This window comes from Zingiber officinale, chromosome 2A (assembly GCF_018446385.1).
Source record: "Zingiber officinale cultivar Zhangliang chromosome 2A, Zo_v1.1, whole genome shotgun sequence".
Taxonomy (NCBI): Eukaryota; Viridiplantae; Streptophyta; class Magnoliopsida; order Zingiberales; family Zingiberaceae; genus Zingiber; species Zingiber officinale.
In genome coordinates, this window is record NC_055988.1 from 148,788,069 (window position 1) to 148,807,908 (window position 19,840).

At 40.1% G+C, this 19,840-nt stretch overlaps 1 protein-coding gene across 1 annotated transcript; it reads left to right on the forward strand.

Moving 5' to 3' along the window:
* The first annotated feature begins 17,596 nt into the window (after nucleotides 1-17,596).
* Nucleotides 17,597-19,144, forward strand: LOC122044111 (organic cation/carnitine transporter 3-like). The gene has a single exon (XM_042604650.1). The coding sequence runs from the start codon at nucleotides 17,597-17,599 to the stop codon at nucleotides 19,142-19,144; it is 1,548 nt and encodes a 515-aa protein (XP_042460584.1).
* The last annotated feature ends 696 nt before the right edge of the window (nucleotides 19,145-19,840 follow it).

The window sequence follows — 19,840 nt, forward strand, 5'->3', positions numbered from 1 at the left end:
TTGTGAAAATTATTGCAAAATTTTCAAAGTTCTCAAAATTTACTAAAAAAGGTCTTAATGACTTGGAAATTTCTTTTTCCTAGAAATTTTCCTTGACTTAGAAATATTTTTTTTCTAAGTCTTTAACCCTAAGATTATTTTTCTTGAAACCCCATTTTTTTGTGATCAAAGGGGGAGAAGGGAAAGTATAACTCTAGGGGGAGATAGATAGATTTAATTTTTTCTATCTTTTTGTACTGAGGTAGATAGATTTAATTTTTTTTATCTTTTTATACTTAAATTACAAATTAAGTTAATTTACTTAATTTTATTTAATGTCTATTTTAACCCTAACTTAACTTGGGTTGATCACACCAAAAAGGGGGAGATTGTTGGAACCCAAAGGTTATTTTGGTGTGATCAACAAGTTAAGTTAGGTCCTGTGTATTTTAACCTTGTGTCTAAGTGTGCAGGAGCTTAGGAGCACAGGTACTCGAGCGGAAGACGCAGCTAGCGAGAAGGACGGCACGCGGTGCGTCTGAGGGACGAGGTGCTGTGGTAGAGTACACCGGCGGACGAGAAGGAAGCGTGTGGTGGTTCCGAGGGACGAAAACCGGAGCGGAAGATTGCTCGGGGAGCAAGAGACGCAGTTAGCGAGAAGGACGGCACACGGTGCATCCGAGGGACGAAGACTGCGGATGAGTACGCCGACGGACGAGAAGGAAACACGTGGCGATTCCGTGGGACGAGAAGCCGGAGGGAAGCCCGCTCGAGAAGACCGGAACTTGGGTTCGGGTGAGCCCTTTTCCGAATGGCAGAGATCACCCAAGCGAGCGGATCCGAAGGAGAAGAACCGGACCGAGGCGGGACTGAACCAGAGAAGAGGTCCCGGACGAAAAAGTCAACGCCTATTGACTTTGGGCTCCGGGGTGCCCAGAGCCCCTCCGGGCACCCGGACCGTGAAGTTTGACCAGATTGAGTCAATCTCGATCTGGACGTTAGGGGATAAAGTTTTATCCCCCCAGGGCGCCCAGAACCCTTCCAGGCGCCCCGACCAAGGCTATAAATATAGCCTTGGTCAGAAGCTTTTCAACGAACTCTGAATTGTAATTCAGAACAACTCATTGTAACAACACTTGTACGCTCTCTCTAGTTTAGCTTCTCTAGTTGTGCGCTTCACTGTTGTAAAAGGCTTCTCCGCCAGAAGGAGATAATAGTATGACATCTTCCTTGGATTAACAACCTCCCCGGTTGTAACCAAGTTAACTCCCTGTGAGCCTTTACTTTCTATTTTCTGTTTATTTTATTATTCTGCAAGTGTTTTGTTGAAAGTTCGAGAATGGTCTTTGTTTATTTTTTTAGGGCTATTCAACCCCCCTTCTAGCCGGCCCAATGGTCCTACATTTACAAGTTTCCTATTTTGTGTCAATCTTTGAAAATAAGGTGTATATTCTTAGAAAACTATTTTTCTATGATAGTATATAGCCTAAATAATGTCTATAATAATTTTCATAATTTTTAGAATTTTGTAGAATTTTTAGGGCATTTCTGAATTTCACTGTAATTGGATTTCAAGAAATCAGACCTCCAATCGATCGGGCGATCTATTGGAGTGCCTCAATCGATCGGGCGATCGATTGAGACAGGTATTGCCGCGAGTAGAATCTCGTTGAATTGATCATCCAATCTAGTCAACCTTACCTGGATCGATCAATGGATCAATTCAGTGGTAATTTCCGTGAACAGAAGCTCGTGGAATCTATAAGGCGATTGATTGAAACCAGTGTCAATCGATTAAGACCCAACCCAATCAATTGAAAAGACTAATTTTGGTTGGAAAAGTCTGATTTCAACACTTTAGGACATTTTTAGCCTCTTTAACCTTTCCTAACCCCTTAAAATATATTTGTACACATTTAGGGGGAGTTTTCATGATGAAAACAAGGAGAAATAGTTAAAGATCACTAAGTTGAAGCTTAGGATGAGATTTGGCTTCAATATTGACTTTTTGAACCTCAAAACTTCAAATTTTGAATTTTTTTAAATGTTTAGGGATTCCAAATTATTGTTGGTGCAGTGACAGAAGTTTGGAGCATGTCTTTAGGGGGAGTTACTCTTTAAGAACATGAAAATTAATTTTTCATAAACCTTGGAAGGTGGGTAACCTTCTTTAGAGAAAATACTCAAGGTTGAGTATTGAAAAATAATGGAGAGAGAGGATATCTTCATTGTTAAGTTGTGAATGCTCAAGGTGTTGGGTTTTTCGGGCCGCGAAAATCGCGTTTTCGCGTCGCGGAAACCCCGAAAGCCCCAAAGCCAACGGATCCGTGCAAAGAAAAATTTCGAAAACTACGAATACGAGTTTCTACTAAGATCTACTCCTAGATCTACATGGAAAAAAGGGTTATACCTTTGAAGCGAAGCCCTTCGCGTTCCCGCTCGTCCAAACGGTGTCGGATCTCAAGAGTATCAAAATAGATACTCCTCTAGAAGTATCCACACGAACTAATTAGGTGGAGAAAGACCTAAACGAAGGTGTGCTAGCACCTTGATAGGTCATGGCAAGAGAGGAGAAGAGGGAGAGGGAGAGCTTGAGAGGAAGAAGATGGATTGAATGAATCTTGAATGAAAATTCATTCCCATTAACCCTCTTGTGTGGCCGGCCACATTAATGGGAAAGGAGGCTTGTAACCTCCATGAGGTGGCACACCATGATGATGTGGAGCATCTTTATTGGTCCACATCTTGCCATCTCACTTATGATGTGACAATTAGTCAAGTCAAACTTGACTCTTCCTCTTCCTCTCAAGTCAAGTTAAACTTGACCAAATCTCTTCCATGGTTGATCTAATCTAACCATTTGATTCAAGCCAACTTAATATAATGAATCTAATTCATTAAATTAAGTTGATTTAATGAGTCATAATCTAAATTAGACTCATTGAATACATGAATCAACTTGAGTCCAACTCAATTAGCCCAATTTGGATTACTCTTAATCCAATTTGATTCATCAAATGAATCTAATCCTCTTGGTTCATCATATGAATCTAATCTCCATCTAATTGTCCTTAGTGTGTGACCCTATAGGTTCTTGTAACGTTGGCAATGCTCCTAAACCCATTTAGGAGCATAAGTAATGAGCGGTATCTAGCAACACATCATTACTACCCAATGTTACAAGAATGTTGAGATCCAACATCACCTTGTGACTACTAATTGTGACTCCTCACAATATATGACAAGTGTCCTTCTATCCTAGACATCTAGATTGATCAATGTGAGGCATAAACCATGTCATCCTCTAATCAATCTAAATCTTGAACTCCAAGTTGACTCACTAAATCAAATGAGCTCAATATCTTATATTGACTCATTTGGGCATGGCCATGCACTTCGTGGTCTCACTCTATCAAGAATATCGATGTCTCTCCCGTCATATAGGAGGGATAGATCACATCTACATCACTCACATCCCTCCGCATAATTTGTTACATACCTAGTAATCGCCTTTATAGTCCACCCAGTTACGAGTGACGTTTGACGAAACTAAAGTACATAACTCCTTATGTAGGGAACCATGGTGACTTCAGGTCTAAGGACTAGTAGTCATACTAATAGCCACATGAGAAAGTATATGACACTCATATAACGATCCATGATACTTTCTCATGGCGGATCATTCAGTATACATTCTCTAATGCATACCCATGTGTCAACTTGATATCTCTATATCCATGACTTGTGAGATCAAGTCATCGAGTTGACCTACATGCTAGTCTTATTGCATTAACATTGTCACTGAATGTTAATACTCGACTAGGAATGATTAAGAGTAGTGTTCCCTATATCATCTCACTATCGGTTCAGCTAACCGATTGATATAGGTAAGAACCTTCTACTCAAGGACATTATTATACTTAGTTTATTTGGCACCAATACAAGTAAGTATAATAACCAAAAACCAAATGCCTTTATTTATATAGAATATGATACAACAAATCCAAAATACAATCATCAAATGATTGACTTTAGGGCTCTAGTTAACAATCTCCCACTAGCACTAGTGCCAATCAGTGTAGGCTCTAAGCCCCAATGACCTAGTGTGACCATCATGCTTCCTCTGTGCCAAAGCCTTGGTAAAGGGATCTGCGATGTTAGCCTCTGTAGGTACTCTGCAAATCTTCACATCTCCTCTCTCGATGATCTCTCGAATGAGATGGAAGCGCCGTAGTATGTGTTTGGTCCGCTGGTGTGAGCGAGGTTCCTTCGCCTGTGCTATAGCTCCATTTTTGTCACAATAGAGCTCAATGGGGTCAGTAATGCTAGAAACCACCCCAAGTTCAGTGATGAACTTGCGAATCCAAACTACCTCCTTTCCTGCCTCTGATGCAGCAATTTACTTGGCTTTTGTTGTAGAATCAGCTACTGTATCCTGCTTCGAACTCTTCCAGCTGACAACACCACCATTAATGCAAAATACGAACCCCGACTGTGATCTATAGTCATCCTGGTCGGTCTGGAAGCTAGCATCACTGTAGCCCTTTACAGCTAGCTCATCATCGCCTCCATATATCAAGAAATATTCTTTAGTCCTTCTTAAATATTTAAGAATATTCTTGACCGCTATCCAGTGACTTTCACCTGGATCTGACTAGTATCTGCTCGTCATGCTCAAAGCATACGAGACATCAGGTCGAGTACATAGCATGGCGTACATGATCGATCCTATGGCTGAGGCATAAGGGATCTGATCCATGCGGTCTCTCTCCTCTCTAGAAGAGGGACCTTGAGTCTTCGAAAGACTCACGCCATGTGACATCGGCAGAAATCCCTTCTTGGAGTTCTGCATGGCAAACCGTAGGAGTACCTTGTCAATGTATGTACTCTGACTTAGGCCAAGCAATCTCTTAGATCTATCTCTATAGATCTGTATCCCTAGAATGCGGGATGCCTCACCTAAGTCCTTCATTGAGAAGCAACTCCCTAGCCATGTCTTCACAGACTGAAGCATAGGGATGTCCTTCCCAATGAGTAGTATGTCTTCCACATACAATATGAGGAAGACAACTATATCCCCGACAACCTTCTTGTAGACACAAGGCTCATCTTCGTTCTTGATGAAACCAAACTATTTGATTGCATCATCGAATCGAAGATTCCAGCTCCGAGAAGCTTGCTTTAGTCCATAAATGGACCTATGCAGCTTGCAAACTATGCTAGTATGCTGTGGATCTACAAAACCCTCAGGTTGTGTCATGTACACATCCTCGAGTAGGTTTCGATTCAGAAACGCGGTTTTGACATCCATCTGCCATATCTCATAGTCATGGTAGGCTGCAATAGCAAGTATGATCCGAATGGACTTAAACATCGCTACTAGTGAAAAGGTTTCATCATAGTCAATACCATGAATCTGCTTGAAACCTTTAGCTACCAAGCGACCCTTATAGATAAGTCCATCCATGTCAGTCTTTCTCTTAAAGACTCACTTACACCCAATGGCTTTTACCCCTTCAGGTGGATCAATCAAAGTCCATACTTGGTTGGTGTACATGGATTCCATCTCGGATCTCATGGCTTCTAGCCATTTTTCGGAATCTGGTCTCATCACAGCTTCCTGATAGGTGGTAGGCTCATCCTCTATGAGCACAACGTCAGAGTGGTTGAAAATCACTCTACAGTAAGTGACCGCCCCTAGATGGGTGTATACCTTGAGGCGGTTGTTGTTCCTCAACTCTTTGTGGAACAACATCATCCACAACATTTTGTGGTTCCAGTTCAACTTCCATCGAGGCTTCAGTGTTAGGATCCGCATCTTGAACTTCTTCAAGATCGAATGTACTCCCACTAGTATTTCTAGAAACAAAGTCTCTTTCTAGAAAGACTCCAGTCTTTGCCACAACTATCTTGTGCTGACTGGGAATGTAGAAGTAATATCCCTTAGTTTCCTTGGGATATCCAATAAAGTAGCACTTGTCGGATTTGGGTCCTAATTTGTCTGAGACTTGACGTCGAACGTAAGCCTCACAACCCCAAATCCTCATGAAAGACACCTGAGCATCTCTCCCAGTCCATATCCTATATGGTGCCTTTATCACGGCCTTGGATGAAACTCGGTTGAGTATAAAAGCTGCTATGTCTAGAGCATAACCACAAAGGTATGTCGGAAGATCTGTGTGACTCATCATAGATCGTACCATATCTAATAAGGTACGATTCCTCCTTTCGGATACACCATTCCACTGTGGTGTTCCAGGAGGAGTGAGTTGGGATAGGATCCCACATTCAGCTAGATAGTCACCAAACTCATGGCTAAGGTATTCTCCACCTCGATCTGATCGAAGTATCTTAATACTCTTGCCAAGCTGGTTCTGTACTTTATTCTTGAATTCTTTGAACTTTTCAAAGGATTCAGACTTATGGGTCATCAAGTACACATAACCATATCTACTGAAGTCATCAGTAAATGTGATGAAATATCTATAACTGCCTCTAGCAGCAACATTGAAAGGGTCACATACATCACTATGTATGAGTCCTAACAAATCAGTCGTTCTTTCATTGTGCCCACTAAAGGGAGTCTTGGTCATCTTGCCTAGTAGGCATGACTCGCACGTCTCATAAGATTCAAAATCAAATGAGTCCAGCAAACCATCCTTATGGAGCTGGGATAAGCGCTTGTCATTAATATAACCTAAGCGACAGTGCCAGAGATAGGTTTGGTTCAGGTCATTTGACTTGAACCTCTTGGTATTTATGTTATAGATAGGGCTTTCAAGATCTAGAATATAGAGTCTGTTTATCAGAGGTGCACTACAATAGAACATATCGTTTAAATAGACGGAACAACATTTGTTCTTTATTGTAAACGAGAAACCTTTCTTGTCCAAACAAGAAACTGATATAATGTTCTTAGTTAATGCAGACACATAACAACAATCGACTAACTCTAGTACAAGCCCAGAGGGCAGAGATAGAAAGTAAGTCCCTACAGAACGTGCTCCATTGCCTACTCGTAGGTCCACCTCGCCCTTTGTCAATGCCTTGCTATTTCTCACCGCACATCGGTACAAATGTGAGAAGCACATCCATATCTAATACCCATGATGTAGAAATAGATAGATTGACTTCTATAACATATATACCAGTGGAGTCTCACTCTGCTTCTTCTTAAGATCCTCCAAGTATACCTTGCGGTTCCTCTTCCAGTGCCTTGACCGTAGTGGCAGGTAGCATCCTTGGCGACCCTCCTTTAGGCTTAATGTCTTGCCTTTGCCCTTGGCTTGGGACTTTCCTTTGCCTTTGGGATTGCCCTTGCCCTTATGTTTCGAACCATCAGTGTTGGGCTTAGCCTTCCTAAGGTTCACAGTTCTTAACATGCTAAGCGGCTCGGGCGGTGGCTTATCAATTTCGTTCATATTGTAGTTTAGAGCGAACTTAACTATCTGGTAAGGATTGCAAGATCAGGGTGCCAACTCTTGGCCAAGTGGGAACCCAACCTTTGTAGGTTCTCTGTACCCAATCATTTTGAGTACATATGGGCCTCGGAGCCCCGTCTAACATCTTGCACTGAAACAGTGGCCTTGAGATCTCAAATCTCTCATTCCTCGCTTGTCCTTGATACGATTGGCGAAGATGTTCAACCATATCGTAGCGCTCATTAACTCGTGTTGCTTCAAGCTCCGAGTTCATGGTCGCGAGCATTAAACAGGACACATCTAATCGTCATCTTGATGCTTCTTGTAAGCATCTTTGTCGACTGGGGCATTGGCGGGAGGAGCCTCCGGAATGGGCTACAGTTTACGTTCTTAGGTGAGAACTATTCTCAAGTTCCTGTACCAGTACAGGAAGTTTGCTCCGTTGAGCTTGTCCTTCTCGAGGACAGATTGCAGGGAGAAGGTGTTCGTATTCGACGTCATGGTAATCTACGACAGAAAATAAATGCAGAAATAAATATCATATTCTTAATCATTTAATTAGGCCTTTAACTAAATGATGCTCCCACTGAATTCTATAATTCATGTGGGACAAGATCCACATCATACTAACCCTTGAGTTAGCTTTGGCTAATACGCTCAAGACTTAGTATGATCGGTAGATAACGATTACCAATTACATCTCTATGCAACTCTTGTTTATAGGATCAAAATCCGTATTTATATTAAAACTCGAGTTAGCTTTGGCTAATACGCCCAAGAGTTAATATAAACATGATTTTGACCTATCTACCAACCATTGGATAATGCCTATAGTTAAACTCGATCCAATTGAGTTTACTAGTTACTCAATCTAATTGAGTTGTACTCACCCATGCGTTCATAGGCGGGACCAAAATTGTCCCTCCGTACCCTACCAAGATAGTATGTGTTGCTCTGCTTTGGCAGATTCAACAACAACATGCGATCGAGGTAGTGGTAGGTATCACGGCATGGTAGGCATTACGAGTTGACGCGATTTAGATCTAATCTAAACGATGATGCGTATCATATACTCGATAGATATAATCTAATCAAAGGGTGCTTCATGTGCACGACTTAGATCTAATCTAATCGTTAGACACTAATTAATTACTTAATTAACTAGCATGCATCACATACACACAAAAGCAATTAATTAAATAATTTTGTGATTATGTCATGGCCCTATTACGATCTTCTCAAGCCAATGAGAAGATCAAATGGTCAACCTAAGGTCAACAGCTTCTCAAGCTCCTTCCGTTGACCACCTCGTGTTGCTTGCGCCCTCCTCGTAACTCCGTCTCGAGTGGATCTTCCACCGCTTCAAAATTTACATTACATTTTGAAACTCGAGTTACATTCGAGTCTAAATCTAATTTACAACAAGAATAAAGGAGAAAGGCACGACGCGCAGGTCGCGAAAAAAATAAAATACAACACGCACATCACATCACGGCACGCAGGCCGTATTATGAATTACAACACGAATTATCCAATCGAATTGGGTCTTTGGGCCATGACTATCACAAAAATAATATATAATTCAAAATTATATATTTCTATATTTCTTTTGTAATTTTTTTTATAATTTTTACAATTTTTACGAGTACAATTTCCCGACGGTTCCGTTTAGCGGTTTTCGGGCCTTGCGGGGCCAGGGGCAGCGCCCCTACCCGCGATCTAACCATCGCGAGGGTTCCATTGCGATCTAACAGCGCCTTAGCCCGCTGTTCCAAAAAGTTTTGGGGCGAAACTTGGCCGTTTTGGAAAAATCTTCCCGGTAGCGGAAGCCTACAAGCGCCGAAACACTTGTGCTTCGCTTCTACGAGAAAATTACCCATAAAAACTATAAAAACCTAAATTTACAGAATATTACAGAACTGAAAAATTTTCATAAAACACAAAATAAACTCGTATTCGTCTTCGCACGTGGCTCTGATACCACTGTTGGGTTTTTCGCGTCGCGAAAACCCCGAAAGCCCCAAAGCCAACGGATCCGTGTAAAGAAAAATTTTGAAAACTACGAATACGAGTTTCTTCCAAGATCTACTCCTAGATCTACATGGAAAAAAGGGTTATACCTTTGAAGCGAAGCCCTTCGCGTTCCCGCTCGTCCAAACGGTGTCGGATCTCAAGAGTATCAAAATAGATACTCCTCTAGAAGTATCCACACGAACTAATTAGGTGGAGAAAGACCTAAACGAAGGTGTGCTAGCACCTTGATAGGTCACGGCAAGAGAGGAGAAGAGGGAGAGGGAGAGCTTCAGAGGAAGAAGATGGATTGAATGAATCTTGAATGAAAATTCATTCCCATTAACCCTCTTGTGTGGCCGACCACTTGAGTAACTCCCACTCATTTAATGTGGTCGGCCACATTAATGGGAAAGGAGGCTTGTAACCTCCATGAGGTGGCACACCATGATGATGTGGAGCATCATCATTGGTCCACATCTTGCCATCTCACTTATGATGTGGCAATTAGTCAAGTTAAACTTGACTCTTCCTCTTCCTCTCAAGTCAAGTCAAACTTGACCAAATCTCTTCCATGGTTGATCTAATCTAACCATTTGATTCAAGCCAACTTAATATAATGAATCTAATTCATTAAATTAAGTTGATTTAATGAGTCATAATCTAAATTAGACTCATTGAATACATGAATCAACTTGAGTCCAACTCAATTAGCCCAATTTGGATTACTCTTAATCCAATTTGATTCATCAAATGAATCTAATCCTCTTGGTTCATCATATGAATCTAATCTCCATTTAATTGTCCTTAGTGTGTGACCCTATAGGTTCTTGTAACGTTGGCAATGCCCCTAAACCCATTTAGGAGCATAAGTAATGAGCGGTATCTAGCAACACATCATTACTACCCAATGTTATAAGAATGTTGAGATCCAACATCACCTTGTGACTACTAATTGTGACTCCTCACAATATATGACAAGTGTCCTTCTATCCTAGACATCTAGATTGATCAATGTGAGGCATAAACCGTGTCATCCTTTGATCAATCTAAATCTTGAACTCCAAGTTAACTCACTAAATCAAATGAGCTCAATATCTTATATTGACTTATTTGGGCATGGTCATGCACTTCGTGGTCTCACTCTATCAAGAATATCTATGTCTCTCCCATCATATAGGAGGGATAGATCACATCTACATCACTCACATCCCTCCGCATAATTTGTTATATACCCAGTAATCGCCTTTATAGTCCACCCAGTTACGAGTGACGTTTGACGAAACCAAAGTACATAACTCCTTATGTAGGGAACCATGGTGACTTCAGGTCTAAGGACTAGTAGTCATACTAATAGCCATATGAGAAAGTATATGACACTCATATAACGATCCATGATACTTTCTCATGGCGGGTCATTCAGTATACATTCTCTAATGTATACCCATGTGTCAACTTGATATCTCTATATCCATGACTTGTGAGATCAAGTCATCGAGTTGACCTACATGCTAGTCTTATTGCATTAACATTGTCCCTGAATGTTAATAATCGACTAGGAATGATTAAGAGTAGTGTTCCCTATATCATCTCACTATCGGTTCAGCTAACCGATTGATATAGGTAAGAACCTTCTACTCAAGGACATTATTATACTTAGTTTATTTGACATCAATACAAGTAAGTATAATAACCAAAAACCAAATGTCTTTATTTATATAGAATATGATACAACAAGTCCAAAATACAATCATCAAATGATTGGCTCTAGGGCTCTAGCTAACACAATGATGAGCATTATGAAGTGGATTAATGCTCAAGGGTGAGTATTGGTTATAATGAAGGGTATGAGATTTTCATTGTTGGAATGATGGACGCTCTAGGATGAGCATTGTGAAGAGGTTTAGTACTCAAGGGTGAGCATTGGATACAGTGAAGGGTATGGGACCTTCATTGTGTTGTTGCGAACAATATGTAAGGTTGTGAACAACGTTGAGTAACTCTTCAGTGGGAGAGTTTTTGATGTGTGCCAATAGGGGGAGAAATATAGGATTTAAGTTAGGCCTTTGTCCCTCAAGGAAAATTTTTGGAAGAATATAGGGTCTAAATTATGCCTTCATTATCCAAAGGGCACTAGCATGAAGAATAAGTTGAGGCTATGAGATTAGCCTAACTTAAAGGTATTGTCAAACATCAAAAAGGGGGAGATTGTTGGTGCAATATCCCTAGGTCAAGGTTGACCTGGTTGACTAAGTTTGAGTTTGCTCAAGTTTGAATCTTGATGTTTGGGTTTCGATGTTTGACAATACATGGAGATTGCAGATGCAATCATCCAATTGGGGAGATTATTGATACAATTCTCCTTTGGTCAAGGACTGACTAATTTGTTGTGAAGAATAGTCAAGTAGGTCAAGGTTGACCGGATACTTGACTAGGAAAGTCCTAACTAAAGGTTAGGCAAGTGAAAATCTAAGTGAGTGAAGCCAGATGAAAGTCCCGGTGAGTGAAGTCGGGCAGTTGGAAAATCCTGGTGAGCGAAGATAGGTGAAAGACCTAGTGAGTGAAGCTAAGCAGGTGAAAGTCCCGGTGAGTGAAGTCGGGCAGTGAAAAATCTTGGTGAGTGAAGCCAGGTGAAAGACCTAGTGAGTGAAGCTAGGCAGGTGAAAGTCCCGGTGAGTAAAGTCGGACAGTGGAAAATCCTGGTGAGTGAAGACAGTTGAAAACCCTAGTGAGTGAAGCTAAGTGAAAGTCTTGGTAAGTGAAGCAAGGCAGATGGAAAACCCTAGTGACTGAAGCTAGGCAGAAGGAAAGACCTAGTGAGTGAAGCTAGGTGAAAGTCCTGGTGAGTGAAGCCAGGCAGATGGAAAGCACTAGTGAGTGAAGCTAGGCAGATGGAAAAACTTGATGAGTGAAGCCAGGCAAGTGGAGATCCAGGTGGGTCAAAGTTGACCGGACACCTGGTGTTGGGAAGCCCACGTAGTTCAAAGGATTGATCGGATACTTGGCACGAGGAAATTCAGATGGGTCAAGAGTGACTGGACATTTGGTGGAAGTCCAAGTGGGTCATGGAGGACCAGACACTTGGCACGAGATGGTAAGTCCAAGTGGGTCAAGGTTGACCGAACACTTGGCACGAGAAGAAAAGTCCAAGTAGGTCAAAGAGTTGACCGGACACTTGGCGAAAAAGTCCAGGCAGATCAAGGTTGACCGAATGTTAGGCATGAGGAGTTCCAACAGGTCACGATTGATCGGATGTTGGAATTGGGGACCCTAGACTTGAGTTAGGCAAGTTAAAGGGAAGTCAATCGATCAACCGATCGATTGAACTGTGGTTCAATTGATCAGTCGATCGATTGAAGGTGTGCTGCAAAGAAGGCTGGCCTAATTGATCGATCAATCGATTGGGAAGTGAAATCGCGAGCACAGAATGCTCTCCAATCGATTGACTGATCGATTGGGCTCCCCAATCAATTGGGGCCCCAATCAATTGGGGCAAGTTTTCTCGCGTAGACCCGAGAGTACAGAAGAAGGCTGAATCGATCGGCTGATCAATTCAAGCCTCCCCAATCGATCAACCGATTTATTAGGATTAGACCGTTGTGCAGGATGCAAGCGATGGACGGCTGCGATGGCTGGGATGTGATGTGGCAATCGATTGGGACGAAACCCAATCAATTGGGAGGCGTAGGAGTGCATAATATATAGCTGTTGTGAGCATTTTTCTCAGCAGCTTTCACGTGCGATTCTTCCCGATTCTTCTCACGATTTCTCCACTGCTCACAGCCAATTCTTGAAGGCTCTTGGGGACAAGTGCTGGTGCATTTCCAAGATTAAGAGGCAACAATAAAGGACAAGTAAGCAAAAAAGAGAGGGTTTTTCATTTGTATTCATTGTATCTTTCTTCTTGTATTGAGTTGTTGTATGTGTGAGTGTTCTACGAGGTTTCTTCACCTTCGATAGTTACCGAGAAGGAGTGTTTTTATTAGTGGAGTGAGCGTCATGTGTGGATCCTTGGATTAGTCATCTTTTCTTGAGGTGGATTCCAAGTAAATTTACTTGTTAGCGTTGTGAGTGTGTTTTCTTGTTCTTTATTCGGCTGCACATCATCGAAAAAGCATATCACCAAAGCGCGACGAGCTATTCACTCCCCCTAGCTACAAATCGACCCTAACACTAAGAGATTTGGATTTGTGAAAAATGGACATGTAATGGAAGTGTATAGTGCAGTGAAGGTATTTATAATATTCATGTCTGGTTCTAACATTCCTATAATAAGTTATGTATATGTATGTGTTAACTACTTGCTTCCGGAGACTATAACTTTTGACTCAGGTATCAGAATGAGACGATCTTTGGTTTGAATCGAAACTCATTCAGAGATCTACATTTGTTACTAGGTGGAACCCACAATAGCCAAGTTTCAAGACTAAAATATTGTTTAAAGTCATTTTAGAGAGATCAAGAGTTTCGATCAAAATCTATTGATAGACCTAGAGAATCCTGATCAACCCCATTCTAATTCCTATAGATTTCTGAAGTTTCCCAGAGTTTATATGTACCCAAATATATCAGCTTGAAGTAATTAACAATAGTGATAAGAAGGTTTTCAAAGTTTATGACTTTAAGGAAATTATCACATACCTATAACTTATCGTAGGGATATCAAAACCAGACATGGATATTATAAATATCTTCACTGCGTTATCCTCTTCCATTACATATTGACATTTCAAAAATCCAAATCTCTCAAGTCCATTCGATTAAAACCCATTGATGGACTTAAAGATTGGATCCATTCCAATTCCTATAAATTTTTATAGTGCTCTGGAATCCAAATATACCCTTATTTATTATTATGTTTTTAAAAAATACACAGTTTAACATGCTAGCTGCCTTGGAGTTGGTTTTTAGAAACCAGCACCACTGTGGTACTGACTTGTAGAATCCAACACCACTGTGGTGCTAGTTTTTAGAAACCAGTATCATCTTAGTGCTAGTTTTTAGAAACAAGTACCACTGTAGTGCTTGTGTAGGGTTTAAGTTGTGATGTTAATTTTTGAAAACCAACACCATAGTGGTTGTTGGCAGCATGTAAAGGAGAGACAACACAAGTGTCGGTTTCATAATACCAACACCATAGCGGTAATAGTATTCTGATACTAGCATCAATGCCCATGCAACTTAGTACACAATTATAACTTTTTGTAGGAGACTCAGAACATGTTTTTATAGCATCTCTACCTTCTCCACACTTAAAGCTCTCATCTCATTGTAATTTTTTAGAATTCTAATTCCCCTAGGTCCATCAATAAGTTTTAGTCAAAATTCATTGATTGACCTAGAGAGTTCTGATCGAACTCATTCCAAGTGCTATAGGTTTCTGAAGTACCCCAGAGTTTATATGTTCCCAAAAATATTAGCTTAAAGTAATTAACAATAGCGATTAGAAGGTTCAAAGTTTATGACTTTAAGGCAATTTGTACATACTCATAACTTATCATTGGGATGTCAGAACTAAATATGGACATCATAAATACATTCACTGCATTACCCTTCTATTGCATGTCAACTTTCAAAAATCCAAATATCCTAGGTCCATCAATGGATTTCAATCAAAATTCATTGATGGACCTACACTATAAAAAAACTTGGATTTAGGGACAAAAAAATTTCATTCTAAATCTGCAACAAGTTTAGTGACAAGATAAGAAATCATTGCAAATTAACAACGAATATAGCAACAAAATAGATTCCTTGCAAATTGGCAACAAATTACATTTCGTCGCACATTGCCATTTGGCGAGGAAATTCAATATTCGTTGCAAAATTTGTGATGAAATTCCATATTCATTACAAATTTTGCAACAAAATTGATATTTAATGCAGACTCTGTGATGAATTCTTAATTCATCGTAGAATGGACAAAAATTAAAAATAAAAATAAAAGTATATGAAATTGGTTGATAGACCTAGAGAGTTTAGAATGTGAATTACATTTTTTTTAGATATATTCGTGTTCAAAAATCATTGACCAAAATATATTAAGTCAAATTGATGTTTGAATGCATGAATATAATAAGGAGAATTAGACAAATACATACATGAATACATAGGAACTGAATATAAAAAAAAATGATCATTCTGTGATGAATATATATATATATATATATATATATATATATATATATATATATATAATGATTTCATGTTATTCTGAGCTCTCTAAATTCATCAAAATATATATATATATATAATGGTCATTCTGTGACGAATCTTTGGATTTGTCATAGATTGACAAGAATCCATAGATTCATCGTAGAATAGTCATTTTTTAAAAAAAAAAATAAATATGTCCGAAGCCGATTGATGAACCTAAAGAGTTCGGAATAACATGAAACATGTTTAATGTATTACTCTAGTTCTCCTGATTATATCAATACATTCAAATATCAATTTGACCTAATATATTTTGATCAGTGAATTTTTAATATCAAATGACTCTAACATATATGTTCAATTAAAAACTCTTTTTAGAATTTTTACTATGTCATCAATCATTTAAAGTCTATCTAATTGACTTAAGTATGAAAAAATATATTAAGTTAAATTGATGTTTGAAGGCATGAATATAATTAAGAGAATTAGACGAACATATAGGAGCAAGTTTTATATCATTCCGAGTTTTATGTAGGTTTATCAACTGACTTTGGATATATTTTTTTTAAAAAAAAAATAGTCATATGTCTGAAACCGGTTGATGGACTTAAGACGTTTGGAGTGGCATGAAATCAGTTCCTATGTATTTTTAAAAATTTTCTGATTATATTCATATATTCAAATATCAATTTAATTTTTAAAAATTTTCTGATTATATTCATATATTCAAATATCAATTTAACCTAATGTATTGAGATCTATAATTTTTTAAATACAAACTAAATTTTTTTATCGTATTCATGTTAAAAAATTATTGATCAAAATATATTAAGTCAAATTAATATTAAAATATATATATATATATATATAATTATAAAAATTAATGAAACACGTGAACTAATTTCATGTTATCCGGATATCTATCTATCTATTAACTGACGATATACGATGAATCCTTAGAGGAGCAGGACGGCTTGGAGAATGAGACGAGTTAGTAGGACCAGGTGGGTGCATGGCAAAATTTGACTTTGGCGCCTAAAGTGCCAGCTTCTCAAATGTAATCTGTATAACGCCAAGTTAGGGTTCACAAACGGACGAGGTGCGAAATATGTGGCTGATGGTAAACTTTCATCCAGTCGGATTGATTACTTCAGATGTTACCTGATTTAATATTATGTTAATGGACTAAATTGAGAATCCAAGGCTATGATTAGAGGTCGGCTGAACGTTGAGCGTGAAAGGCATGGGTTGAACATTTTAAATAAAGAGATAAAAAAAAGACAAACAATACCTCAATTCTTTTTTATACCAAATAGTAAAATATTAAAATACCTATATAAGTTGGCCAACCTATAACGTCATTCTATACGTAGTGATTATGTTTTATATAAGTTATTTTATCTAAAAATTTTACTTTAAATTTAAAATAATATAACTAACAAATTTTACATCAACTATTCTATTTATTCTTTAAATTTAAATTTAATAAATATTCTCTAAATTAGGAAATAAAATCTCTATTTAAAAATAAAATAATATATTTTTTCAATTTCTCTCATTCCACTCATTATTTTCAATCTTTCTCTTTCTATTTATTCCATAAATATAATAATAAAAAAATAGAAAAAGAGAGAAAATAATAAAAAATTAAAAATAATAGAAATTTTGGTATAGTTGATATAGTGTATTATGAAAAATAATTATCTAAATTAAATAAAATAAATTATTTATCCTAAAATTTAGATATAATGATAGAAAAATTAACCTAGATACTTTTATATATCTAAAAATTAAGTTTTGATAATTATTGCTTTAGTTAGCATTTAGACTGGATGTGGTAACTAATTATCCTAGAGTATGGGATATTTTTTTTAATCATATTTATCCTTTTACACCTATGAATTATGAATAAATTTAAAACTAATTAATTTTGATTAATTTTGATTAAATTTACGTAGATAAAAAGTTACTTATAGAGCACTATAAATACACTTCCAATGAACCTCTCGGAATCACACTACTACCCTCCCATGGCCGACGGAGCTCCTCTTCTCGCTTGCTATAACTCCTCTGAGACCCTAGATAGCCTTGAAAATCAGCGGCCGGCGGCGACGACGATCGATGGCACTCTCGAGAGATACGTCGACGGCAATTGTAGGTCCTCCCAACTCCTCCAAGCCATCTTCGTGTCCTTGGCGTGGGCCTTCGACGCCCAGCAAACCTTCATCAGCGTCTTCACCGACGCAGAGCCTGCGTGGCACTGCACCGCCGCCACGTGCCCCTCCTTCGGCTCCACCCCTTGCGGTCTTCCTCCCGGCTCGTGGGCTTGGGACTTCCCCGAAGACGCTTCGGTGATGTCGGAGTGGAGCCTCCAGTGCGCGGGTTCGGCCGTTGTCGGCCTCCCCGCCTCAGCCTACTTCGCCGGCTGCCTCATCGGCGGTCTCCTGCTGTCGACGCTGGCGGACACCGTTCTCGGCCGGAAGACCATGCTCTTTTTCTCCTGCTTCACGATGTCGCTCTCCGCCGCCCTCACGGCGGTGTCCCCGAACCTGTGGGCCTACGCCGCCATGAGGTTCCTCTGCGGTTGCGGGCGCGCCACCGTCGGCACCTCCTCGCTGGTTCTCTCGACGGAGATGGTCGGGAAGCGGTGGCGGGAGAAGGTCAGCATCAGCTCCTTTTTCTGCTTCACGCTGGGCTTCCTCTCCCTGCCCGCCTTGGCCTACCTCAACCGCGGGGCGTCGTGGAGAACGCTCTATCTGTGGACTTCGATTCCCTGTTTCTTCTACTCTGTTTTGATATATTTCTGGATCAATGAATCCCCGCGATGGCTTCTCGTGCGCGGCCGCCGCGACGAGGCCATTCAAGCGCTCAAGAGAATGGCAGCGGCCAACGGTCGCAATAATGCGATCACCTCCAGCTTCTCGAAATTGATCGTGGAAGAGAACGCCAGCGACGTAGGCGTCTTCTCCGCCATGAAAATGCTCTGGGAAAAAAGATGGGCGCTCCGCCGTCTACTCGCCACCATGATCGCCGGCTTCGGCCTCGGACTCTTATACTACGGGATGCCGCTCAACGTGGGCAACCTCGGCTCTGATCTCTACCTCAGCGTCACCTTCAACGCACTGGCCGAGCTTCCCTCGTCGTTGATCACCCTGTTTCTCATCGGCAGAGTGAACCGGAGGAGCACCACGGTGGCGTTCGCCACCGCGAGCGGGGCGTTCAGTTTCTTGTGCGTGGCGGTGACGGCGGAGCCGTGGCAGATGGCGGCGGAGTTAGCGTCCTTCTTCTCCGCCTGCACGGCCTTCGGCTTTCTGCTCATCTACTGCATCGAGCTGTTCCCGACGTGCGTGAGGAACTCGGCCATCGCGATGCTGAGGCAGGCGGTGGTGCTGGGAGGGGTGTTGGCGCCGATGCTGGTGGCGGAGGGAAGGAAGCGGAACTTCATATCGTTCGGCGTGTTCGGAGTCGTGGTCTGTTCCTGCGGGATGTTCGTGGCGTGCCTACCGGAGACGAGAGGGAGGAGCATGTGCGATACCATGGAGGAAGAAGAGTCCAAGCAGATGATGAACGCTTCCTAAAATACTCCATGAGAGCGCATGAGCATCAAAACATCCGTAGACCTGATTACTAAGATGTGGATTAATTTCCACTCTCTCTATCAATCTATTAAAATGGTTCGTTGGTGTCTCATATAATTTACCAATCTGATATTGAACCGTTTGAAATGTTGGGAGTCTCGTTGAGACGAAAATCCGATAATATCTTTTCTATATTGATGATAATCTAAAGCATATGTACATCAATAATAAAATATATCAGTCCAAACAGTTGAAATATACACAATCACGTAATTATATATATATATATATATAAACAGTCCACACGGCTGTAATACAAATATACAACGACACAGTTATATATAAAACAGTACACTCGGCTATACTAAAAATACAACGAAAAAACAAACGAAAAGCCCATACAACCCAAAATAACACAATGCATGCCGACGCGGCTTAAACACAAATACAACACCAAAATTAAATAAAATAGTCACATGGCTAAACACCAATACAATGCTAAAACATTAAAGTATATATAAAAGAAATTAAAAACGAAGTAAACTCGTCTTCTGATGTGACAAGGGACCGGCAGACAGGATACCTCCAAGCAACTACTTAATCATTTACCTGTAATAGGAATAATGCAACGGGGTGAGTTCAACAACTCAGCGGGTATCAATCTAACATGCATAGTAAGAAATAGCTATCAGTAAT

Coding starts and splice junctions, on each gene's coding strand:
- LOC122044111 (XM_042604650.1), top strand. CDS start 17,597: ATGGCCGACGGAGCTCCTCTTCTCGCTTGCTATAACTCCTCTGAGACC.